Genomic DNA, 27,327 nt, shown 5'->3' on the forward strand with positions numbered 1-27,327 from the left:
CAGGAACGGCACATTACCGAGCAACATGGCCCAGCCCCCCAACCCCCAACTGACAACGCCACCGGACAACAGGAAGCAGACGACTCAAACCAAGATGCGCGCGCCAGTGCTGCCGAACGGGAAAAATCGCAACCACCGCCGCCCGGGAACAAACAATGTACTGACGCGGTACCATCTCCGCTTCAAACGCCGTACCCTTTTGTGAATGAAGACAGTGGATCTTCTAAATTAATAGGATTGAACCATTAAATTGTGCAACGCGGAATTACGAAATCTTTTAAATTTCACGTAAGTAAAAGAATGAATGGATTCATTTGTGCAAACACATGAGAAAACTTTACCTTATTTGGAACATTTGCTCGCAGGTACACAGACAATGCTAGCGTTGGATCAGCTTGCTTCACTAAATCTCCTAGTTCTTCAGAGCATTCTAGTTTGTCTTCCTTCAACCATTTCTCCAGGAGTTGCTTTCTACCTTGTTGCAAAACAGGCCGACACAGCTCTAGCGATTCATATTTGTTAAGTTGGCCCTGGAACAGAAATAAATGTGTTAATTTCTACAACATTAACAATTAATACAAATAACACTAATTATTAAGTTCAATCTAAAGTGAATACGGGCATGTATATTTCATTTCATAAGGAAAACAATGTTCATTTTTCATGATTTTGAAAATTGAGAGGTACATTTATCTACCATTTTTTGTCATGAAATTATGCAAATTGTGAAAAACGCTAAATTTAAAATTTATTTACCAACAGTTTCCAATGCCTCAATTATCCTGCGAGGTATGCACAATTTCTGAAAATTTATTTCTACTGTAAAAATTTAAGAAGCAAAAATGGATTCCTGTATACAGGAATAAATTAAAAACTGATAACTACATAAATATGGTATTACAAAGGAAATGTTTATTTTGAGTAATAAGTTTAATTTTCAAATCAAATTTGGATTTATTCACTTTAGCGTGGTTCTAAAAATGAATTATCAATAATCCATGTAGTCACAAATGGCATGCTATTCCATGTGCATCTTATCACAAATAGATTTTATCCACAACCAAATTTGAAATAAATTTTTGGCCATGTTGGTGTATAAAATTCTTACAAATTACTAGGGATGGGACCGATTAATCGGTACTCTATTGGTATCAGCCGATATAGGCATATCGGTGTATCGGTTTATCGGTAAAATTACCGATCCGATATATCGATAAATATATGATAATTTAGTGCAAAATTCTGCCATTTTGTTGTAATTTTTATGGATAATCTCCGTGCCCTACTTTCTAAAAAAGTAAATGTCTAAATATGCAACTCCTTTTGCACTGCAGTCACCTTGAAGCACACACATATTAAGGAGGTCAATGAACCTTTCAGGTTCTTCAAGGGCCATTTCTAATTTTATATCGGATCGGTAGAATATCGGATTGGTAGAATATCGGTTATCTTTATCGGTAAATTTTATATCGGTACTTTATCGGTATCGGCCAAAATTTCATATCCGCCCATCCCTACAAATTACTGATAAAGCACTATGCAGCATGTGTGTGTATCATAAAACCATACAGTTTTCTTGATCGTCCTACATATGAAAAATGATTTCAGTATTTCAAATTATGCATACCTATGGACTCTGCTCCATTCTACCACAAGATTTTGTCACATTATAAGAAACAAATTACCTGGTCCAGAAGAATTCCAAAATATTGCAACAAAGGTGATGTTTGACCTTGAGGTGTAGGAACTTGCTGGAACCTCTGAATAGTTTGAGGTGTTCTAAGAATTCCTTTCGGAGCATTGGCTGCCACCTGTGAAATATAGAAATTATGTAAACATACATTCACCAAGCAAAAATCATTATTAGTGCTAAATTTGCATTTTTAATATTGGCAAAAGAAATTTGAATTTTTTAGTCATATTTCATGCATACTTAATTTGAAATAAGTGTAAGGTGGAAAAGATAAGTTAATATAAAAAAATGTGAACGAAATAGGAAACATTCGAAACCTATCAAAATTTTGCCTAAACTTTTAAAATCAATGCTAGTGCTGATGGGTTACCACTTGCCTTAGCAGCTTCGGAATATTGACCATTCTGGAACAGCATGTTAAATTTCCTCACAAATAGATCTTCAGCTCCTGCTAAATTATTTCTCACTGCCATTCGTAGAGCTAAATCAGGATTTTGTAGTACACTGTTGATGTAGGGAATTATGTTGTCCTCTTCCACGCTCACAGACAGGACCTGGAAATCAAAAGTTCCTCTTGTATCTTGTATGTGTGGGCCCTTAGAGAAGTCTCAAGGGTTCAACAGAAATTTCACTTTATGGAATGATTACAGTACAATTATGCAATTTACAGTATCTACTGACAGACTACTTTACATTATATTTTATTAACTAGTGTTTTACCAATGACTGGATTGTGTATCAGTGTATAAAATAACAAAAAACATTTTCCATGCATGGCAAGTCTCAATAAGTGCAAATTTTAGTCTTTCTCACACAAGAAATATGAAATTTAAAGCCAAGCAATTTTTAAATCTCATTTTTGGTATAGAGTTATTCTCATTTTCTTTACAGTAGAAGGAAATGTTCCAAGTACCTGCAAGTGGAAGGAACTTTGATATCTCAGGATACTTGCAAATCTAAAAAAAATAGTAGGCAACTAATCTTGCAATGAAAGGTAAACCTGTCTCATGTTACTCCTTGAACATTATGCATGAAATATAATGCCTATTGGTGGAACAAAGGTTATTTTGACAGTCTATTTGCAAGTCCATATGTTAATTTCGAAAATTTGGCACTTGTGTTCTGAAGAGAGTACAAAAGTATCATTAAAAAACTTCATTTTAGTACCAACTATGGTCTGATTTCTAAAGATACAAATATTAGGAGGAAATAACCCTCGAAAGTGAGATTTGGAAAAAAATATAAAAAAAAATTCAGCAAGAGTTTCAATAACAAAAGTTGAATTTCTCCTTAGACTCCAATTTATTGTAAAAAATTACTTCTGAAAGATGTGTGTTAACTTATCAAATCAACTGGTAAATACAGACAAAATGACAGGAATCAAACATGGTATATTTATGAACAAAGCTGAACCTTAACTGTACATTCAAATTTAAATGAAGATAAGAAAATTTTTTTTAGTTATGAGAGAAATATAGCAACTTCTTCTTAGACATGCATATTTCTTAATTTTCTTTAAGTTAGAAAACCTACAACTTACATATTATGCAGACTTACCTGTCCTTTTCTATTTACACCTATGATGCCTCCAGTTGCTTCATGGGGAGCAGTTACAAAAATTGTATCTCCACTAATTCTGTTCATGTATATACATGTTGCTGTTTCAATATCGTACAGATGAATGTAGCCGTACTTGGTAATAAGGTATATCACATCATACTTTGCACTGACCTGAAAGAGAAAGTATAATTTACATATTTTCTAAATAGCAGCTTGGAATAGGCCATTGATTCAACTGTTTTATCAGATTAATTTGATTGATTGATTTGGTGTTTTAAGTCCACTTTATGCACAGTAAGGATAATCGGCACTGAACCTCCACCTCCACCGTGTATCAAACATCATGTTGCTATCACTGCAACATCGGGGAGGCCCAGATTAATTTGAAAATACTGCGAATGGATTACAACAAAATCCATTGGCTTTACCAATTAGAAATACTACAGAAGAGCATCTAATTATTGGCAGCATGCAAATAAGACTTTTCGGAAATGAAACATGATGGAAACAAGTGTATTATCAATCCATGTTTAATGTGATATAGGTAGAGGCATGCATATTTAGTTTTTGAATAAAACACGAAATGTGAAACAACACATTCTAATGTTAATTTTTAATGTTTCTGAAAGGTGCGAGTTGCATTTTCCTATCCTGTTTTGTAATGAAATGATGCATAATGAACTGCAAAATGCGAAAGAGACAAACACTAAATTTAGACTTTATTTATCCATGTTATTCATGGAAAATTGATTAATTCTACTGTAAATATTTGAAAAGCAAGAATAGACTGCTTTATACAGGAATAAACTTAATACTCTGGTAACTACACAAATGTACTGTTATGTCTATTTTGTAATAGATGCAATATTTAAATCAAATTTTGGAGTATGTTCACAATTTTAAAACCAAAATTTCAATTTTATATACTGCTTATGATCAGTTTTTCACCGCTATAACACCAACATTTGACTTCTTTATTTACCAAAAATATGTCCTAACAATAAGTAACAACTATTTGCTACAGTATTTATATTAATAAAGATTATTTGTTTAGCAGAATATTTTCAACCAATTCTGTGTACACATGGATGTCTATTAATCAGATTTAAAAAAAGTGCTCCCCTGTGCTTAGCACCACGCCATGAAGGCGTATAGGAGGTGTGGGGGTAACACCCCACACTTTCTTGATCCGCTCTTGAGTGGGGGTGATGTGATCAGCATCACGCCCCCGACCACCTTTACCCCCCAGGGTTTCCCCCAGGTATCCATGTTATTCGACGCTGGGTGGGCGCCGGGGCTGCTTCCAACGTTAGAAAAGTTTCCGGATTTGAACCGGCTGGGGATCGAACCTGGGACCTTGAGCATGGTAGTCAGACACGTTACCGACTGAGCCACCGTGGCCACTATTAATCAGATGGATGACAATTTCTAATAAACTGCTCAGTGCTGAAGTTTAACAGCATTTTGTCCACCTTTAAACACATTGAAAATGAGAATACAATTTGCTTTTAATAATAGGTAGGTGCTTTGATTTATCACAAATGAGAACACCGAAAAATGTTAATTATTGCCAAGAAGTGATTGCAGTGGAACCACAATTTAAATTTTTTTCAGGGGACCAAGCTGAAAAACGTTCTAAACCCATTTTTTTATGCATTAAAAATTGAAATTTGTTGTGTGAAAAATTACTTCCTCAAAAATAGTTTAAAAGTATGAACCAAACAATTGTAGGCACGGAAAAATCAAGGTCCCTAAAAAAATAATAGGCCATACTAGTGTTTGTCACGTAAGCCTGAGTATCTAGTCACGGTACAGAAATGCATATTGCTCTACATAACACATTTGTCCTCGCTGCATGTAGACTAAATATTAAACATAATGAAACGACATAAAATAAAAAAATTGTCACTGAAGAAGCTGAACTGTTCATTCTATTGTAATGTACAGAACTTACCTGCATTGCAACTGGAAAATCATTCTGAGCTTCAGGAGGGAAAAATACATCAACCGCCTTCTTTGGGAAAGGCTGATTGCCAGTTGGTGGTTGGCCAACTTCAATGATATGAAGCTGGAAATAAAAACACACATTACAAAGTGAAAATAATAACTAGTGCCACAACCTGAAAAAATAGGAACATATTACAGTAATGTATGCATTAAATTCATAAAGCCCGGGTTGAAAATCTATTGCCCTCACATGTCAAGATTTGTTAAAATTAACAGCTCTTTATATTTATCTGGGGAAGAATCACACAAGGAGAAGGAGCTATTGTCAAATTATTATTTCACTAGCTTGCACATCTATTTTAATCAAATCATAACTGTTCAACAATCTCAATGCATTGAGATAACACAACTGTTACAATTTTATTTTTAATTCACGGTTGTTAAAAGCAATAAAAATTCTACAATATGTGCATACACTAATAATGGTTCCTACCTAGACATTTTGAATTTGATTAACAAAATCAAAGGAATTTAAAAGTTATGAAACATTTATTCCAATGTTCACATGTGCGCACGTTACAATCCATTCATTTCAATTAGGAACAGTGAAACTTCATGTTTGTCAATTTCCTTAACGTGAAAGATTTATTAAAGCATCCTGATTTTGTAAAATAGGTCATAAGATTTCTGACATACAGCATCATTTGATTAAAGCAAAACCAATCAAAATCATGAGTTAATGTGGTAAAACTCATCATGCATAAAACAACTGCCATCCTGTATCAGTTGCAATATGAGTTATTTGTAAGTTTTTATGTCTGTATTATCTACATCACTTAAAAATATATATATTTATCACTCCATCCCTGTTAATTTTAATAAATTGATATGCACAAATTTCGTACCTTTCCTCCTTGAACTGTCCTGACAGCAAAGCAGAAGAGAGTAGACTGTTCTGCGTTGCCTTCCATCTTAAATTGTGCAAATGATGCAGCATGGCCCTCGATTGGTTGACTGCACTTGCGTTCCACGGAGTACAGCTGCATGGCCCCTACTACACGGTTTTGCTGTAAAGAAAAAAAAAAAGAGGATTTATACAATTTGAGAAACAAAATATTTTAAAAATATAAATCACCACAGAATATGAAAATTCCCAAAGAAGAACATCACTACAAACTAATACCACATACAATAGCAAACCAAATTATAATGCACACTTCACACAAAAAGTTTAAGATATTGTTATATTGGGCAATAGGTGATAGGACGGTGGCATATGTCGGTGAATGTCCAGCAGACAGACAGATACCATGTGTTGTTGCATTCCAAGGCTGTGCCTAATAATAATAATGCCTAATATAAAAATATTCCAAACTTTTTTGTGAGGAGTGTATTTTAACTTGCCACTGTAGACAAAATACTAGCAGTTGAATATGAACATCATTTGGTAACTTATTAACCAACTAAACTACATAAGCAATGCAATGCACCGTTCATATTTATAAATAAACAAATTGTTGTCAGGAGAAGGAATTACAGAAATTGAAGCTACATGTACACACACTTCGTACCTGTGCAGATATTCCTATCAGCAACAGCCACGTCTGTTTAGGATCTGTTCTGTAGTTAATAATTTGGCAGCCATTTAAGCTTGAATGGCGGTCGAACATCTTCTGAGGAATTGAATCACCTGTGAAGAAGGTAATAAGTAGTTTTCAGTTACTAGTAACCAAAAAGTAAAAGCAAACTCTTTTTTTATTTAATTTACAAATGAAACCTCATTAAAGCAGGGCAGTACGTAAGTAAAATTTTGAAACAACTCAAACATGGCTAAAATTCTTTTGCTAAATATTCCAATATATTTCCATGGTATTCTTTGCTCGAGACAGATGTACGAACAGTACATGGTAACACTTACCAAATTAAAGAATTATAAACACTAACAAAACAAAAGTTATTAACCCTAGAACTATATCGTGTTCCAATATTAAAGTATAACTAGCACTACGTACATTTTACGTACATGAAGGAATGTATTTTTAACACAACCTCTACATCATGAAAACAAAATGACTATTCTTTGTGAACATTTTATTTTTCTTATATTGGAATTTCAGTCTTCATTTTAAAATGTATAAACATGGTTTTATTTAACACAGAATATTTTAAGAGAATGTCTTGATTGACAAGCCCGTACGTACATTAAGAATGAAGGCGAAAAGTTCGAACAATGAAAAACAAAAAAATATTAATATTCATAATGCTGTAACTAATGAACTAATGTAATTTTAAAGTCTTACAAGAAAATAGTGCATGCTTCTAAACTTTTGTTTTCAAAATAATTTATGGGAAGAGGCACGACAGCTTGCTATGGCTGATATCAGATTTTAAATTATATTAATGAGGGCCAATATGAATTTTTTGTTGATATCAATAAGGTGAGAGCCAAAATTTCAGTGTTGACACAGCACCGCGAGAATCATGTGGGATAAACTTCAAAAGTGGTAGGCTCCAGCTGAGAATATCAGAGCACAATAGTGGATGAATCAATGAACTGACCATGCAATCTCCCAAAACGTTTGACAGGTCTTGGACACCAAAAGAATATTCCACTAAGGAGATTACTTTAGACCTTGTACTCTGACAAAAATTCAAAAGACCCAATGAGAAACATACTACTTCATCCACTACTCAATGGCTTTTCCTTACGAACAGTCAGGGTACGGGAATTATACCCTGCTAGCTTTCATACTGGAGTCGTCAGCATAACATTAGGTGCTACAAAGCTAGAGGTCCCAGGTTCAAACCAATTCATCCTTATTGTGAATATCCCGAGAAATACAAGAATGTAAAATAATGAAAAATATAAAAAAACTTAAAATAACAAAATAGAAATATTAGTATCTTGCACTGAATTAGACTATAAAAATATTTGATTGGTAAAATTATAATTATCAGTAATTTTAAATTACCCAATACCAATAAAACCACCCCATTCCTATTTTATACTGCAGAGAGCATAATATCTATGTGATAATATTTTTTTAAAAAGCCAATAAATTAAGCATCAAAACTTAACACCACCTATAGTTTATAAGCGTAATACAAATGGTTTCTTTGACTTAGTTTCCCTGGCCCTTCTGGATAATTGCAAAGGTGAGTAGTCACTCTACCAGGGAGGTAGGGAGGTACGCAACGTGACAAATTATCCTTAGCCCCTAACATCTCACTATGGTCACTAACAAAATCATAATCAATGTTCTTGCACAAGAGTTCATTCAAACCACAGTAAAACAAATTAACAGTTAAAAATTGCATATTGTAATCAATGATACAAAAATCTCAAAACTATGCTGGATAACCTTACCTTCCATGCTCCAATGGAAAACCGATGTTTCAGTCACAAGGGCTAATGTATTCAAAGATATCCACTTCCAAAATATAACATCTTCTGCCATTGTATGCGCTTTCATTTTGCTCTTCATTTCAATGTTGAATATTTGCAACGTTTTCTGGGCTGAAATCAAAACATTTTATGTTAACACAAAATGAAAAGTCTACTTATTACTTATGTACTCGTATCATCCAAAGTTAAAAATAAAGAAATCTGCAACTCCACTCTGAGCAAATATTAATCAATTTTCACTTGAAATTAGGTGGTAAAAATTATTGTGCTTCAATCTGCACATGGAGGTATCGTATGAATGCCCACAATGAGTATGTAGGTAGAGATCCTCACTAGAGTTGGGTAAGTCCACTTTATGCCGCTGTAGGTTAATCAGGATGGGGTTCTGTAGTTTAAAAGTTCAATCTTAAAAAAGAGTTTATCCCCCACACTCACTAGGTTTCAAACTCAGGTTTCCTTCATTACAAATGAAAATTCTTGATGCTATGATAAGCTTAATGCTCCAGCTGGCAAATCTTAATCGCACAGGGAAAGTGAAGTTTTAAATACTGCAAATCTACACAGATGCCTAAAGTATATACTAGTACATTTAACTTTAATGGTAATGGTAAAGTAAGGGAAGGTAAGGATCCCTGTGCATATAGCACCATGTCATGAACACATTTTGGGAGGTGATGTGATCAGCACAATGCTCTGGCTGCCTTTATCCCCAGCAGGCACTCATTGATTTGAAGCTTGGCGAGTCCTTGAGATGTTTTGTGGGGACAAGACCGGAAAAATTCAGACCTAAAATAATTCTTAATACATTATGGTAACAAAATTGTATTTTATCATTGAGACTCAAAGACATATCTTGTATTGTGAGAAAGCATTCCTTTCAAATGTTCCAATTAGTTTTTACTGCTGTATACAATATTATACTAAAACTATAGGAACTAAAACAGCTCCAAGATTTGACTCATCCAATTAGTAAAATGTAAATAGAAAACACAGCATTTAACAAAGGAACTACATTAACAAACATCTACTAAAAAATAAATTCAAGCACGTATCAAACTACTTACATCATGGCAATATCTACATAAATAGCTCTTGAAAGGTAGTTACTACTTGCAGAACTACATGGACAAAGCCAATGAAGTTGGCTTTAAAACAACTTACAGGAATATATATAAAAAAATAATAATACGCACCCTCAACTCCAGCCTTGCCTTTTAAGGCAATAACTTTGCTGGCTGGATTCATAATCGCAGAGTCCGCTGATATTGGCCTCCGGATTGGGTTAGTTGAATCGTTCATGTCGATTATGACAACTTGTGCCGTGTCTCCCACCTTCTCCCTCACACATATAAACTTATCCGATTCCATTGTGAGAGTATTGAAACTAACACTGGCCTGATTTATGCCAATGTTGGTGAGCTGCAAAGGAAGAAATTTGATTATTACAAGAGTCACCACAACATTGTGCATTATATACAAAACTTTGTATGGGTATTATACAATAGAGCAACGTTGATTTTAAAACTGGCATCCACTCTTACACACAGCTAAAGTAAGGGAGCTTCGAGACCAAAATGACAAGTGACTGAGGATTTCACACCAAAGCAGCTCATACCCCTTCAGACAATAAGCAAGCGTTCACCATGCATGCACGAGCAACACACTGCCATGATGCACAGTACTCAGTAAACTGCCCAATCCAATCAACAAAGAGTGAAACATGTAATTTGTGTCACTTCGGAAGGTTATCATTTCTGATGGTTGGTTTTCAACTAACATGTGCATCTTGTAGCTTGTTTCTCACCAAGAGGTGAACTTCAGAAGCATTACAAAAAATTAACCGGTAGTTACAACATACAAATCCATGTTTATTTGTTCCTTTTACATAGTGATAGTTATTTTCCAAGCAATTTTGCCACTGTAGAATAAGTTTTTGAATAGCCCCCGCATAAAATTGTGCTATCTGGTAGTTTGGCCAGTCCAGCGGAACACCTTAATTTAGGGCACACAGTTTTCAATACCCCAATGTGTCAGTAACAATCCACTGCAGGGACAACCATGAAAATGATGGTGCAGTCATGTACTTGAAATACAGTAACATTTTTTTTATACACTGGATGTTGGCATAAAAAAAAACATTCTATGCCACTGAAAGTCATGTGATAGTACCAAATGTGCATTATATACACATAGCAATATATCACCACCTCAGAAACTTAGTAAGCACTTAATTGTCAAGTAGAGACTTGAAGCTCAATAGAGCAATGAAGCCCATTGTGTGTTGGCATTTACATTCTTGCAAATGACAAAACAGCAATGATGCATAGCATTGTGCACAATCGTAATTCAAGTTGCTGAATACTACCTAATTTTAATTATTATTACTGTATCAGTTCGATGCAATGACTGATGAAAGTAAAAAAGTATTATAGAAAGTTCCAGGGCTCTGATCAAATGAACATTCAGAAAGGCAAAATGAACTCCCTGATTTGAAATAGATAAAAGCAATAGCCGTATAAAATAAGAAACATCATTTGTTATATTGTAGTGATTAAATATTTAATGGGCATAAAGACTATGTGAAATTTTAAAAATTTCCTGAAAAATCACAACATACATGCATTCAAATTATTAATATTTGCACATTGGGCTTCACCCTGTACAATCCCTAGATTTTGAGCAAGAAACGTAGAATTCCAGCATATGCAATGTTAAGGCTTGGGTTCATTAATATAATTACCAGTTGGTGTAAAACTAAAAAAAAAAATATATGCAGATTCCATACCAAGTTCACCTTGTAATCAAGGGGTCCCGGGTTCGATACCCGGTGGAGGCACATGGCACAGTGGTTCGGATCCCACTTTAAACCGTAGGTCCAGTCCCGATTAGCCTTACTGGACATGAAGTGGACTTAAAACCCCAACTCAAACCAAACCATACCAAGTGTACCACTTGTACTGTAAGTGGCACTCAGTAAAATAGTTTGGATTAACGAGGTTTTACTGTACTAACTACCTGTGGTTAAATGAGTGAACCGAAAATGACACCATACAGGATATATTTTAAAATAGGTTTAATGATGATATTAGGTTGCATTTGCATAATGTTTATCCAAAATAAAAAAATATATACCCTCCCACTGCCTCAAATGCCTTACACAATCGATCTACCTGCAAAGATATTTGATTCTTTCATCTTTTCATCCCTTTAAATTTACCAAAATTTTAATAATTCTGATACATGGGTGAATATGGGTTATAGTGCTCTGTTCACTCATCTTGCCTTTTCCAGGATAAGAAATGCTTCACTTCAAAACCACCTAATTCTTGCTCTTCACCCACCCATGTACAATAAAATTGACTAAGAGACAGATTTAACATACAGGGCTATTCAAAAAGGATGGTGCAAAAACAAGGCATGTAAAGAGATCGGTAAACACACCAGTCAGGTTAAGAAATTAAGAATATAGCCCCAAGTTATTGATTAATGGCACAGCAATGCATTCAGACCCAATCTGGTGGCAAGAGTGTACATTGCACACAGAGTTCTTCCTACATTGAGGACACTATTTGTTCCCTCCCAAATGCCACTGCACCTCTACACCCTGCATCAATACATCTCTGATGGAGAGGAATTCGTATTCAAGGATTCACTGGGCAGAAGTGGACTTCAACTGCTGTCACCAATAGCACACATCTACAGAGCATTCCCTGACATTCGCTACAATACTTGGCGGCAAGCAGCCCAGCGTCAGCGATCGTATTTCCCGGTGAACTGGTCTGCGACAGTTGCATGCTATAGTCTTTTTTTTTTCACTCTCTTTCCCTTTCTGTTGACATTGAAGACTGAGGCCAGTATAATCCTCCCTCCGAAGTTGTGTTGTGTCGAGTCAGTGTGTTGAAGATTGTGGCTTAATATGGCACCACAAAAGTTTACATTACAACAAAGGATTTATCTTGTAGAGTGTTACTTCAGAAAGAAGAATTGTGGAGAATTGCGACGATGTTTTGCAACGATATTTCCTGGTGTTCCCGTTCTACATAGGACCACTATATTAAACCTCGTAAAAAAGTTTAGAGTAACAGGGTCAGTTCTGAATAAAAGTGGAAAGAAAAAGGCGAAATCTAAAAAAGTATACAAAGACAATCTGCACACCATCCTTGAGTTAAAAGAGAGTATTGTACGAGAAATTGGGAAAATTACAGTAGACGAACTTGCACGTGTAAATGCCAATTTCCTTCGACTGCCGTGAACCCGTTCACCCGGAAAGTGCTGATGCCGGGCCGCTTGGCACAGAGTTGTGTAGCAAATGTTAGGGAATGCTCTGTAGTAGTTATGTTCACGTAAAACCAATTTTTTCTGTCAATCTAGGTCTTTGATAGTTGTGGCATGGCACTTTAGGTAAAAACAATCAACTTCACATCTACACCATCCTTTCTAAATCACCCTGTATTAAAAGAATCTATTGATTTAGTTTACTTTACTTTGCTTTTCTGCCTAATCACGAAGATGAGGATGAGTGATGGTATGATGAAGTGACACTTGCAAAGAACACCCACACCCAGGGTAGGATTCAAATCTGGTACCCCCGGTGCCACCGCTTGCTGTGCTAACCACTTTGCCAGAGTGATCAAGTATTAAAAGTAAAAGTTATGTTTGATGAATACAAGGTGCTGGAAACAACGAATTACTCCTTTAATATTATTTCACACTACTGGCAATCCTTCATGAACACACACTGTGACAGCCATCTGCCACCTTCTGTGCCACAGTTGCATTCAAAAGGCAGCATCCTACTCTGGCAGAATGCCAACACCAGTAAAGCTATTCTAGTGGGCGTGTTTGACATCAACCAGTCTCACGCATATGAACACACAGCCTGCCAACATGATTCTTCTAACTTGTTACCCTACACTGCAGTAGCATATATAAGAGTTCAGACAAAAAGAATACTTGCAGAAATACTTTTGTGACCACAGAATAATCTCAAAAGTGTAAATATACGAAAAGAGTATTGCAATAATATTTAGGGTCATCATAGCATTATGTGTATGACATTCCACGCATAAAATGTAAGGTTCTAGACTGGATTTAAATAATCAACTGATTTCATATTATTTTGGTGGTGTCTGCTAACTAAAAAAAAAAACAACAGTATTACCATCTTGCCTGAATGCATGAAAAGCATTAAAAATAAATGTGTTACATGTGTAATGCTTTAGAAATGTAGCAAAGCTTGACATCATTTGTCTAGATATAGGCTATAAATGTTAGTAACTGTTGTTGGTGAAATATGCAAATTGCATGCATTAACATTTAAACGTTAATGCAATCAAAAACAATTTTCAGATTGTCTCTTTTTGTTATTTACATGGATCACATTATTTCGTGGAATGCCCCTTTGAAGTTTTCTTTGAACATTCACCACCTGGTGACAATAGAAGTTAGAACATGTACATCTTATATCAAAATACAGTAGAGTAACAAGAGCAACAGAAGTTTATTCCCCTTGAAACCATCTTTAATAACGTGATGTTCTTGTTAATTCAAACATTTTCATGTCCAGTTGGAGTTTGAATTAAAAAGAGTCCACTGTACTTGCAGCTGGTTGAAAATGTTTTACGAGATACATCCTAATAACCAGAGCTTTTTCCTGGGAAAAAAGATTTTAGTACTCTTCAGGTTAGCTATTGTTACTCTGTTCACTAACATATTCGGCTACATGTTCATAATTGTTCATATATATTACGTCGTTCGTAAAGTAAGTTCCACTGATTAATACCGTGGCGCTGCAAGTGGGGCAGTGTGAATGCGCATGCGCCTTGTGTAGCCACAACCTTGATGAAGTGCAGACGTCAGTCTGAGGCAGGTTGGTCAGGATAGTAATGCGTTGTTGTTTTGTTTCAGACAATCCAAACTCCCGCCACGTGTGAGGTGCGATCCGTTTTCTGGATGCACGTAATGTTCCAGCTGCGGAGATCTACCATCAGATTTGTGAGGTGTATGGAGAAGGAATAATGAGTATCAATGGTAAGAAGATGGGTGAGACAGTTTCGTGGTGGACGGGTTAGTGTTCATGATGCAGAACGATGTTGTCGACAGTCTGTTGTGAATCCCAATTGGTTCGTTTAGTGGAAGAGCAGATTAGGGAGAACAGACGATTCACTTTGTCTGAGCTGTCATTAGAGTTTCCACAAATCTCCAGAACCGTGCTGTATGAAATTGTGACAGTGAATTTGAAATTTCGCAAATTGTGTATCCGTTGGGTCCCTCACCAGCTCTCCGAAAATGCCAAAAAGGAAAGAATGGGAAGTGCATTAGAGTTTTTGAAACGGTATAGTGAGGAGGGGGAAGAGTTGTTGGATTGGATTGTGACTGGAGATGAGACATGGGTTTTGCATAAAACCCCAGAACAGAAACGAAGCACCATGGAGTGGAGGCACTCCGCGTCACCGCGGAAAACGCAACCAAAACCAAAGCTTACAAAACAAAAAAATCATGTGCACTGTGTTTTGGGATAGGCATGGAGTATTGCTTGTGGAATTTATGGAGCGTGGACAGCACATCAATGCCGAAACCTATTGTGTGACACTTCAAAACCTGCGCCGTGCAATCCAAAACAAACGACGTGGCATGCTCAGTCGGGGTGTCATTCTCCTCCACGACAATGCTCGTCCGCATGTGGCAAATGCAACTCAGGAACTCCTGACGACCTTCCATTTTGAACAACTACCACACCCCCTCCCCTTACAGTCCTGATCTTTCCCCATCTGATTTTCATTTATTCCTCCATCTTAAGGCATTCCTTGCTGGAAAACATTATGGTACTGACGAAGAACTGAAACGTGCAGTTTCCCAATGGTTCTCCATTCAGGCAGAAACGTTCTATGATAGGGGTATAACGAACTTGGTATCTCGCTATGATGCGTGCTTGAATTCTTATGGCGATTATGTGTGAATGTTGCACCATGTATATATTCTCATCCCTATAAAGGTTGTGATATTACTATTTATATTTTTCATTTTATTGCATGATGGAACTTACTTTCCGAACGACGTTATAGTATGTAGTTACACACATTTCTTTTCTTGCAATAAAATTTCATTTATTCTCGTCCACAAAATCTGGCGTACAGCCAGAAAAAAAAATCACTGCTAATAACTATTAGTTATAAATTGGAATTTTCAATCAGTAGCAAATGTTTACATTTCATAAGATGACAATTTAAGGTATGTTACTTTTTCTTCACCAAATGCAAATGCAATTCACTTCTGAGCCAAGTTGCAATGTTTAAAACTATTCTCTGTAGGAGCAAGGCAGACTAAATAAGAAAAAGCTTATGGTGCATTTACATCAAAATGAACAGCCTCGAATTGCAAAAACATAAGAATGTGCCTGTAAATGATGTTAAAAAAAAAAATTGAATATTTGTAAATTTAGTTTTTTGAAATCGCTTTTCCACAAATCTAGGCTGTGAAAGTAAAAATTTATTAATTTGCTTTGTTTTCTTTTGCTTTCCTGCCACTTTTGGCTAACTGCAAAGATGAGGATGAGTGATTTGTAATGATGCAATTGATGAAGGGACAAAGAACACCCATGCCTAGGCTGGGATTCAAACTCAGGACCCCTGGAGTCCTAGCATGCTGCGATAACAACTGAACTACAGAAGTCAGCATGACAGTGAAAATTAATTACATTAATGAATCAAAACAAATATTAATAAATATTTATACATAAGGTCTGAATATAAAACTCCACCTGGTAATAAGTTGGCTAATAGAGACCACTCGTTCATCAGAACTGAAATGTGCAGAGCATTCCCTGACATTCATTAAGAGAGCGGCAAGTGGCCAGGCATCAGCGCTTGTCTTTCCCGGTGAACCGATCAGCGACAGTTGCTAGAGTCTGCTATTAAAATTAGTTTTCATATTGTGTACTAACCTTGACTACAGAAAGTGTTGAAAATGATGTCCCTCTGCTGCAACACATTCCTGGCATCTCTGAAGGAAATTGGCATTTACAAGTGTAAGTTCGTCTACTGTAATTCTACCGATTTTTCGCACAATAGGTCTCTTTTTAACTCACGGATGGTGTGCGGATTGTGTTTGTATACTTTTTTACATTTCCCCATTTTTCTTTCCACTTTTATTCAGAACTGACTCTTTTACTCTTAAACTTTTCTACGCGGACCCGTTCACCGGGAAAGGCAAGCGCTGATGCCGGGCCGCTTGACACCGAGTCTCGCAGAAAATGTCGGGGAATGCTCTGTATTTGCTGCATGAGAAATATTCATTTCATACATAAAAAACAAAGTTTGATGTAAAATATGATTAAAGATTGAATAGCCAACTCAAGTTTAATGACAATTCTGGTAAATTATATAGGGGAGGGGGTTGAATTACTTGATACACCAGATGAGCTCATATGCACCACAACTGCATGTATTTGTTTGTGTCAAACCATCAGAACAATGAAACTAACATCAGGGTTGCTACAATTTTTTTATTATGAAATTCCCTGACATTTCTAGTCCAAAAATGAAATTTTTCCAGACATGTTTATCATCATGATTTTTGCTTTTGAACCTTGTGTTTTTCAATTAAATATATAATCCATTATTATTATGAATATTCACTGTCAAGTTTTTTTTAGTAAATTTCATTCTACACACACAAGATCACATGAAAATTCAAAGAGTACCACGTAAAATTACAATCTGCATCAAATGTATTGAGTGCTACAATCACGTGCACCTAGCCTTCAGGCTAAGGTAACAGCGGTACATTACTTCACCATGACAGATCTCCACAATATAAAAACAGAAGACAACCTTTCCAATGATTATGATCATACTGTCAATGTACTTTAGTTATCAATCAGATATCTGGACTGCAAGTTTTACTTTGATATTCTTTACAATATCTCGTATTATTAAAAATGAAAATTTATTACAGAAATTCGAAGGAAGCATAATTTTGCACAAGACTGAATCATAAGAATGAAAGAAACAAGTTTCTAAACTGAATCTTATTTGGGAGTGGAATCACAAGAACCGAATCCAGAAGTGGAAGTGAACTGCTTGTTCATTTGCACTTTCTCTCTTTCAGACTCCAAAATGTCTGTAAATTCTAGACTATCTGCAAAATTCCCTGACAAGCCAAACTCCCTGACATTTCTCTGTTTTTCAGATGCGTAGCAACCCTGTAAAATACAAATAACACCACGATATACGTAGTGCCATTCAAATATTGTTAAATCCTATATCTCATTACAGTATTACTGACTGACAAATCCATGCAGATAAAACCGGTGAGAGCCCATCAGGCTTCGTTGCTCAGAGTAATGACACTGTATGCCCGGAGATCTAGGTTCGAGTCCTGGTAGTCAGCATTTTGGCTTCATATTCTACATAGTATATCGAATGTCAAATTAGAAGGTAGCATATGCACAGCATTACTTATTATTTAGCCTAACAAAGAAGCACAGAGTGAATAGAGCTCAATCAATTCTAAATCATTTTTGCTTTCTTCAATTCTTGTTAAATTACAGCGAGACACAAGCAATGTCAACCTAGAAGAAACACACTAATTGAGAGTTCCTACACATTCCTGCCGAAACCAATTCACTAAACTTTCTAGTTTTCCAGTCATTTTATGCTCAAGTAGGTTAATCAGGACTAGACTAACGGTACAAAATTGAATGCACAGTTGCACATTAGACCCTCTTGATAGCAAGAGAAGGGCATTAGGCAGGTACCTTGTTATCTTTTTAAATGCATTGCAAGATGTCAATATGCATGCACACAAGAATTTTAAAAAACACATCCTAAGTACATGTGCTGAGTACAAAAAAATCAGTAAAAGACCATACAAAAGACAGTGTTATTCGCGATTAAAATTATCCGATATGCCATCTGGTGAGATTTTCAGGAACCACTCCACGTAGGACATCTCGCTGCACTTCGCCATTCAAACCATGGGGAACATGAAAAAAGTAGCATGTACTGTTCAGTTTTTTACTCTAAATCGTTTTGTGGTTCAGGACAAGTGAAAAGCTTGCTTGCATGTGTTTTCCACCCCGTGGTATCAACAAAATGAAATAAATCTGGGAAAACAGAACTGATTGACAAGATTGGCGTAACTGAAATGCGGCAAGGAAATTACGAAGAATGCATGCGTCTCTTCACTCTATTTACCGAAATAACATTTCGGAAAGATGATTTTATTGCCGTGAAAGGAACTATTCTTTTTGAATATAACATTTTTTTCGAAAACAATGTATTATGTAATTAATTTGGAACAGGTGCAAGTTGATTAAGTGCAAAGATGAAAATAGTTTGAGAATCATTTAATGTCTGTAATCATAAAGGTAAGTCAGAAAAACTTAACTGACATACTAATGTTGCTGTTTCATTCAGTATGTTAATTTTCAGTAAAGACTGAAAATAGCCTCAATGTAATTGTTATTGCTATCCGGTGTTGTTATTAAACCAGCCTGCCTTTTTGGGGAAAAACTGCAACAGCATGTTTTCATTTTTTTCCTCCCAAGCTTTGCAATAAAGGTGAATTGCTTTATTATCAAATCATTTCTGAGAGCCCCAGTTAGGCAGTTACAACCGAGATGCAGTGCAAATGAAACAGCACCGCTTTGAAAAACCAGTGCATATCCATTAGTTTCGTGTGCATTTTCAGTGTTATTTTTATTATAATTAAATGTTCGCTCTCAGCACAGCTTCACCTTCTTTATAGTTCCTGGAATTCACATCACATTCGCAATATTTAAATATAACGCATAATTTAAACATTTCTTCCATACCAGCAATGACAACACGCTGATATTACATACTACTACTAAATGTAAACAAAGATCTATCATATGTAGAGTGGCCATATTGGAAACTACACTAGCGCTCAGGTGGTAATTTTAATCACGAATTGTCCACCTATCCCCAGTGTAAATACTAATGGATTTTCTTAGTAGTAAAGTTTCATATTGCATAACTACAGCATAAATGGGAAAACCAGATTCATATTTCAAATCAGCGTTGAAGAATTTGAGAGATTTTACAATACCGGACCCTTCTCCAATTTCGTTCATATTTCGCATACTCACTAATTTAGGGCTCCTAATCACGAACCTGAAGTTAAAATTTGGCACTCACGTGTGGAACTTACAAAATAAGGGGGTCAGTGATCGCAACCGACAATGTACAATTGCTCATTATTTATCGCAAAATTTTGAGGTTCGAATACTTAAAGAATATATTCTTGATATTACTACGACCCCAAAATTTAACTATGTTTGCCTAACCTAACCACACGTCAATGGTTCGCAATTATTTTGCAATTTCTAGACGTTTCCGACAAATTTTAACTTCAGATTCGTCATTAGCAGGCATCAATTAGTAAGTATGCCAAATATGAAGAAAATCTGAGAGGAAATGGCTTTTTCCAAAGCAAAACTTATGGAAAAATGGACATTACTTCCTTCCTTGAAAAGACATCTTCCTCATATGAACAATTGACGAACTGAAGGTCTCACTTATCACACAACACTTTATCAACCTTCTTGTGTACTGAATGCAACGTAACGAATAACTGGTCTCACTTATCACTCAACACTTTAGCTACCTTCTGAACACAACGTAAGTTGCGAACGTCACTTGTTCACATGAGAGAACATGGCTTCTTCGTTGTTTATGTATCGACAATCACCATGGTAATTCACAATGCTATTTTACAACTTCTACACGTTAATTTACAATTTCTACACGTGACCACAAAATCTTAACTGCAGATACATCATCAGGACTCCATAATTAGAGAGTATTAGAATTATTAACAAAATTATGCCTTTTTTGGTATTGTAAAATCACACCTTTTACAAGTTATTTTGAAAGTTCCACACGAGAGTGCCAATTTTTTAACTGCAGATTCGTGATTAGGAGCCCTAAATTAGTCAGTATGCGAAATTGGAGAAGGGTCCGGTATTGTAAAATCATACCGAAAAATTACATAGAAACAGTTGTAAAATCTAATGAAACAGAAAATGAGAAAAAAAAATTGTACCCCTGTCTTACGCTTAAGTTTTATTTACATGAGGGGAAGTTATAGAATCCTAATATTTGATTCAAGAAAATGATCTCAACTTCTGATTGCTGGCGCTCTTGCAAGAACTTTGACTAATAAGATTTAGTTTCCCTTGTGCATTTGCACTTTCCTATTATGCAGATACAACAGCTTGAGGAGCAAATATCTTTTAATAATTTCCGAGCCTTGCAAACATCTCTCACATTCTCAAAGCAAAAAAGATTAACACATTACGTTCTTGTTTTACAATCTCTTTCCTCATCCTCCCATACATCTTGCATAAATCACCCAGCTCACACAAGAAATCAGACCAAACAGATTAATCTATACAAATTTATTTATTTCAAAATGTTAAATATAAAAATATTGACAGAAGACCAGTACAATTCTCAAGTTAGCCATGAACATTGCATTATTGATTGATTGAGAGCAAAAATAATATTTTCCAAATTATATTCAACATTTTAGTGATAAAGCACAGTATATAGCATTAATGCAGTTTTTCACACTGACGCAACTGGCTACATATTTTTAACAAGACCTATTCATGAGTTCCTTTACAATTGCTTTTAGAATAACCTGCTTGAGAATGTAAACTTGACTGGCTGACAGTTATGTGCATAAAAGTGTAACTTCAGTGTGTACATAAAATCTCAAGTCTCTGCTATCAACAATTTCAAGCAAAGAAAAAAGGGTACCAGTTTCATAGATCGGAGACACATTAAAATCGCATATTTTGGGTTTCGCATGGTTCGTACTTACCAATTGTGTATTGCGGAACATAGTTCAAGGTGCCATTATGCTTTTTACATTAAAAACAAACGTAATTTTTCACATTTTGAGTGCTTTTTTTTATTCCTTTCTTCGCTTCTGGAACACACAATATGGCAGACACATCTTGACTCACGTTGTGGGTATGCAGTGTTTCAACCCTCTTCACCGAAAAATACCTACTATCATGTTTGTCACCGGTGGAAAATATACATTATGCACAGGTAGCTGATGGATAGCCCCACAAACCATTCAAGGACAGCCCCACGAACCTCTTCCGATAAGGTTAGGTTAGGTTTGGTTAAGTTAGGCAAGCATAGTAAAAAAAAAAATAAAAAAAAGAGGGGTTTGAAACACTGACAGGGGCTTACGTCATCAAACATATGCAGCATCCGGTTGTCGTAGGGCAAGCAAATGAAAGCAATGGCAATTGTGCATAGGTGATATATTTCTCTTGAAAAATACATGATTTCCCGGTCAAATATATTTCACGAGAAAGAAAATACCTCAACGAACTAGTTGTAAACCTTGGAGAAACTCATTTCCGAAAGTAGTTTCTTGTGTAAAATTGAAGAAATGTGTCCCCGATGTATGAAATTGTTACCTAAAAAAGAGCTCTGTGGTGTTGTCTGGTTACTGACGAAATATTGCTTTCATTAAATGCACTAATACACAGGAGGACTGAATTTTCTTTTATGACATTTTTTGTGCTCAACCCCTGCAAAGGTTCGATACAAATCACATTTGCACATTATACTTACATAAACTACAAACATTAACATGAACAGGGGAAATTATATAGCAAAATAAAATTAGATAACTTGCTATACCCGAAATATACAAATCACAAATAAGATTAAACTTGAGAGGATTCAAATCTCTCAGATGTTAACTATCTTTCTGATTAGCCTAGTTCTTTAAAGCATTTCATTAAATTCAATATCACCCTACGGATGGGGCTTAAGTAGTACACCTACAAGTTTGCTTTTTTGATTTCTTAAAACAGTAACAAATAACTGAAAAAAAGAGTCACTTCACTACAAGTTATTAGCCTGAACCCTAAAACTATGGGGGAAGGCTCATATTTGTTTTTTAAAACTCAAAGTGATCTATCAAATACAAGATGAAGCAAAGGGATTTTCTGCAAGAAAATGTGGCTAACCTAATAAGGGACTGTTTAAAAAACTGGTATAGTGCAAGGTATATTTTAAAAATTGGGGATAACCTCGAACTAATTCTACTGAATTAATAAGGCTTAATACTTCGCCAAAACCAATCTAACCCGCTACCGGATAAGCGACATTTTTTAGCTACAGGAAGAGAACTCGGAAACGACCCAGTTATGACAGTTACACGTTCTAGTGGTCAAGCATGAGTTCGAAAACACGTCACAACTTTGGTAAAGCATATGCCGTGTCATTTCTCAGTTTAAGAACTAGCAATTCGCTATATAATATTTTCTATCGAAAGCAAAATAATTTCATCAACACTACAGTAAAGCGTTACATCCGCTTGTCGGCATCCGTGTCGAAAGTAATGACGTACGATTATTACGTTATCAAGTTTGCTTCATGGGTCTCGGAACTGTTGGGCATTCGCGAGTGCAACGAAAGGGAATTACATGAAACGCCATCAAAAGGTTAATGAACGTACACAAGTGCAAAAAGCGTACCGCGAGAGGTGAAGTAAACACCTACCATGAAAATTGTGCATTGTGCAACTTTTTTGACCCCTAGCAGCCATATCAAACTGCCACTTCACGCCTACAGTTTCCACCCCCTATATTCACATGAATGGTTGAAAGAGCATTTTCAAGCACAGAAGTGTCCTACGTAAAGTGAAAATTATACTTAATTTACGAAAATAATCTTCAACGTAAATTCTCCAACAAATTTTGATAAATTGAAGAGCATAATCCAACTTGACATTGAAACTATTTGAATTTCACTTGAATGCTTATCATGAGTACATGAACCATCCTTACTTTACAATCAAGTCGGTGTTAAACTGCAAAGAATGCCATTAGTAAAAAAAAGAACAGGAACGTGAAAAGAACATGATCCCATCAGCTAAACTGATGTATTTCACGAAATAAGACATACAGTACTCACCTGTAGGTGCTCCTGAAAACGTATTGGTAATATCTGTGTCATGATGATCACACAGTAAACTTCAGGACAATGCGAACAATATTTTCTTCACCCCAATACAAAATCCCCAGCAGAACACCTATACAAATTGTCACTCCCACTGCCCCATACACCCCTCATTCACTGACACCCAACATGGCTTCTCGCTAGCAGGTTGAAACAAGTGCCACTGGTGATATTCTTGCGCATTACGATAGTATAAGAAATCTTTCTCGAAGCAATGAATAATGCTGAACGTCTTCTGTCACTGCACTATTTACTATGCGAGGATCTACATGTATAGATGCTTTACTTCATTACAACACAAACCATACTTTTTGGTGCGGAGTAATACTTGGTGAATCGATCTGCCACATGAGCACATGCGCGTGGCACCATGCGTATTGCTATTGATGAGTGTGTGGCAGCATGTGAATTTGCCTTTGCTACACCGCTACACTTTTGTCGTGCGCGATGAGTAATGCGAGGGTGTTATTACACCCACGTAAAGTATTAGAGAAAGATCTTCCTTGAAAAATGAAACTGGCCTTTCAGAAAATATACATAATAAAAGACAAGTACAACGGACGAGATCACAGCTACCGAAAGTAATAAAGCCGCTGTCTTTTCCTACAATACGTCGATAGATGAATCCCATCCGTCAATGTTATGTCATAAAGTGTATTTTTCCTTATGTTCCAATCTGTTACAACAGATTTTAAACAAAAATTGCGTGGCAATGCATTTTTATGTTATTTACGATAACCTTAAGTACCCGGCGAAAGCCCGTGTCAATGACCCTAAATCCAAGTCGCAGAAGGCCGAAACATTCATTTAGCAAGGTTGTTTTGCAGTTGCGTAGCGGTTACAACTTGTCAGTCAAAAAACGTATTCTCAATTCGTCCAATGTTTATCGCGCGGACTACACGTCTCTTGAAAATAAGACTAAAGTTTGTTAACTGCTCACTAATCGCGCTTAATTTAATGAAATATTCCAATTAATAATTTTAGCCAAAGAGAGAAAATCTAGGAATATAATATAGTGTTTTAAATCAATTATTTGCCTATTAATCAGGTTAATCCAACTGGGGGCATCGTTAGGTAACTCGCAATAATTTATGATTTTTTCAATGCTTATAAGATAATAGTTCTTCGTTATTTCCTTAAGAGTTAATCAACATGTCCTTATGTTAGGTTTGATATGTCATATATGTGCATATGGGGAGGGGTACTAAAGCAGCAACACCCTTATTATCATCGTTATCATGCTTCCTCGTTGACCGAGCACGTTGGGTGATAGACTCACGATGTTGCAGCTGAAGGTTCCAGGTTCGAACGAATGAATTAATTAAAGATCATTTTACGTCGCTTTTCTTCCTTTTTTGGCTCATCGCGACGAGGTTCGAGGTGATACTTTCTGATTCTCTCTCCAGCGATTTATCCACCCACACGCAACATTCTACAAAATTTATTCAGCACTGTAAATGTTTTTACAAAAGGATCAAATTTTGATAATTTCGGCTTTAAATTTACCCGTACGTACACCCTCCTAAATACAAACTTACACACTCCCCCCGATAGAAAATTATGGACAGGCAATTAATTTCCAGCTCCTCTAATCCTCACTCACCCTCATCGTCGCAATAGCCCGAAGTGGCAGAACATCGACGCTAAATAACAAAAATACAAATAAAGGGACGCAAAAATAAGAAAAATGCAATATTCATTTCCATATTTCATGTTTCAAATTAACAATGAAATAAATTGTTTCTAACTGTTCAAGTTCCAAAGAGCGCGCGCACAACGACAGCACACCCAAAAATTATTGTAATTAATTCACAAATTAATTGTTACAAAAATATTAGTTTGTACCGTAAACGGTTCTATAATTGTGCAATTAATGTGGAAACTTGGTAAGGTAGAAAAAAGGACAAAGGCACTCCTCTTCGTGTGCATGTGCGTGTGCGTGTGCACACATGCCATGAACATGGGCGTCCGGAAGGGGGGCAAGGGGGCCGTGCCCCCCCCCTGGAAAATGAAAGTCAACCAAAAATCACGTATTTCACACATAAAATTTCATTTTAGCCACAATAATATGTTTTAATTATTGCATGAACACTACAAATTCAAATTTAAGAAATGTATTTTTAGGGAACAACACTCTTTTGGGGGAGAATGTGACTTGTTTACCCCCTGGAAAAAAATACCTTCCTTGCCCCTCCCTGGAAAAAATCCTGCGGACGTCCATGGCCATGAAGGCATGTAGGGTGATAGAGAATTCCACATATTCTTAATCTCGGCCATAGTTCGGATGATGTGATCAGCATCACGCCCGGCCGCCATTAACCCCAGGCACCCATGTATACGGGGCTGGCTAGGCCTCAGAGCTGCATAGAAACAGGTAAATGACTGGATAAATTCCGGATCAAGCACCTGCCCCGGGATTCGAGCCCGGCTCTTCCGCGTGGTATTCAGATGCTATACAAACTGGGGAAACTTGGAGCTCATTATAATTTCTTGATGTGAACTATGCCATCTTTAAAGTAGAAAGAGGAAACGACATGGTGGCACGGCACCACATTTTCCAAGAAAAATATATATTCAATTTTATTTTCATTGCGAAATTCGATTGACTGATTGGTTTGGTTTCTTTTACTTCGCTTCTCTGCCAGTTTCGTCTAATCGCGAAGATGAGGTTGAGTGATGATATGATGAAAGTGATGTGCGGACACTTACAAAGAACATCCATGCCTAGGCCGGGATTCGAACCCGGGACCCCTAGCGTCGTAGCGCGAAGTGCCAACCACTCCGTCGGAGGCTGGAGCAAAAGTTGACTATTTATTAGGATGGGCCGGTTCTCCCTTATCACACAACACTAGCGCAACCTTGCGTTCTGACGTCACCGGCGAATGGGGGCCTCCCCGATGGTGCAGTGGTAGCTTTGTCGCCTTGTCCTTACTGTGCATAAAGTGGACTTAAAACAACAAATCAAATCAAAGTCATTCACCGGCGAATGCTTTTATTGCTAAATGGCAAAGTTGTTAGATTAGGATAGCTAGGTTTAGTTCTCTTGGCATAAATAATAATTTTTCAGTGTATTTATGCTAATAGAACCAAACCTAACAGACATAACATAGCATCGTAGGCATTCCTCGTCTGACGTCAGAACCAAGGTTGCTCGAGTGTTGTGCGATAAGGGAGACCCGGATGTGGGCTGTGGCCCACTCCGGCGTACCTCACAGCCGAACATGGTACAGAAAAATAAGTATGGATAGAGAGAGGTGAAAGAGCAGCATAGACAAGTAAAAGAAAATTTAGGTAGGTTCGTGAAAGCAGAGAGAAACGGAGATAATATTATAAGCAGGGTGCGAAATCATTGAAAATTGGTGGGGGAGAAAGTTCTTCATCTATAAACCCCCTCCCACACAAACATATGTGTAAATTATACGATACATATTTGTAATGTTATTAAAAGTAAAAATAAATTACTCAATTAAAAATATATTATTATTATTATTGCTACTACTATTATTAATTACATAAAAGAAACTAATTTGTTACTTAAATACATATTAGATATTGCAAAGCAGCTAAAATCTACGAGGGAGAAAAAAGTACCAATAACACATGATCATACTTTTTTATGGGTAAAGTAACTGGAACACTGGATGGTATGGTAAGCTCTAAAAAGTCAGAAACCTTGAACATATTTCATCAAAATGTTCAAGGCT

General features: G+C 36.3%; 1 protein-coding gene across 1 annotated transcript in view; it reads right to left on the minus strand.

The window, feature by feature from the left end:
- Positions 1-23,955, minus strand: part of Chc (clathrin heavy chain) — a 75,513-nt gene extending 51,558 nt beyond the window's left edge. Inside the window, exons 1-10 of the mRNA XM_083128465.1 lie at positions 23,579-23,955; positions 9,800-10,025; positions 8,568-8,717; positions 6,772-6,890; positions 6,106-6,267; positions 5,208-5,321; positions 3,251-3,424; positions 2,071-2,247; positions 1,686-1,811; positions 342-530 (exon numbers count right to left, since the gene is read on the minus strand). Coding sequence (XP_082984591.1) covers positions 342-530; positions 1,686-1,811; positions 2,071-2,247; positions 3,251-3,424; positions 5,208-5,321; positions 6,106-6,267; positions 6,772-6,890; positions 8,568-8,717; positions 9,800-10,025; positions 23,579-23,620 — 1,479 coding nt within the window. The 5' untranslated portion in view covers positions 23,621-23,955. The remainder of the gene's footprint in view (positions 1-341; positions 531-1,685; positions 1,812-2,070; positions 2,248-3,250; positions 3,425-5,207; positions 5,322-6,105; positions 6,268-6,771; positions 6,891-8,567; positions 8,718-9,799; positions 10,026-23,578) is intronic.
- Positions 23,956-27,327: the final 3,372 nt, after the last annotated feature.

This window comes from Lepisma saccharinum, chromosome 9, assembly GCF_977018435.1.
Source record: "Lepisma saccharinum chromosome 9, izLepSacc3.1, whole genome shotgun sequence".
Taxonomy (NCBI): domain Eukaryota; kingdom Metazoa; phylum Arthropoda; class Insecta; order Zygentoma; family Lepismatidae; genus Lepisma; species Lepisma saccharinum.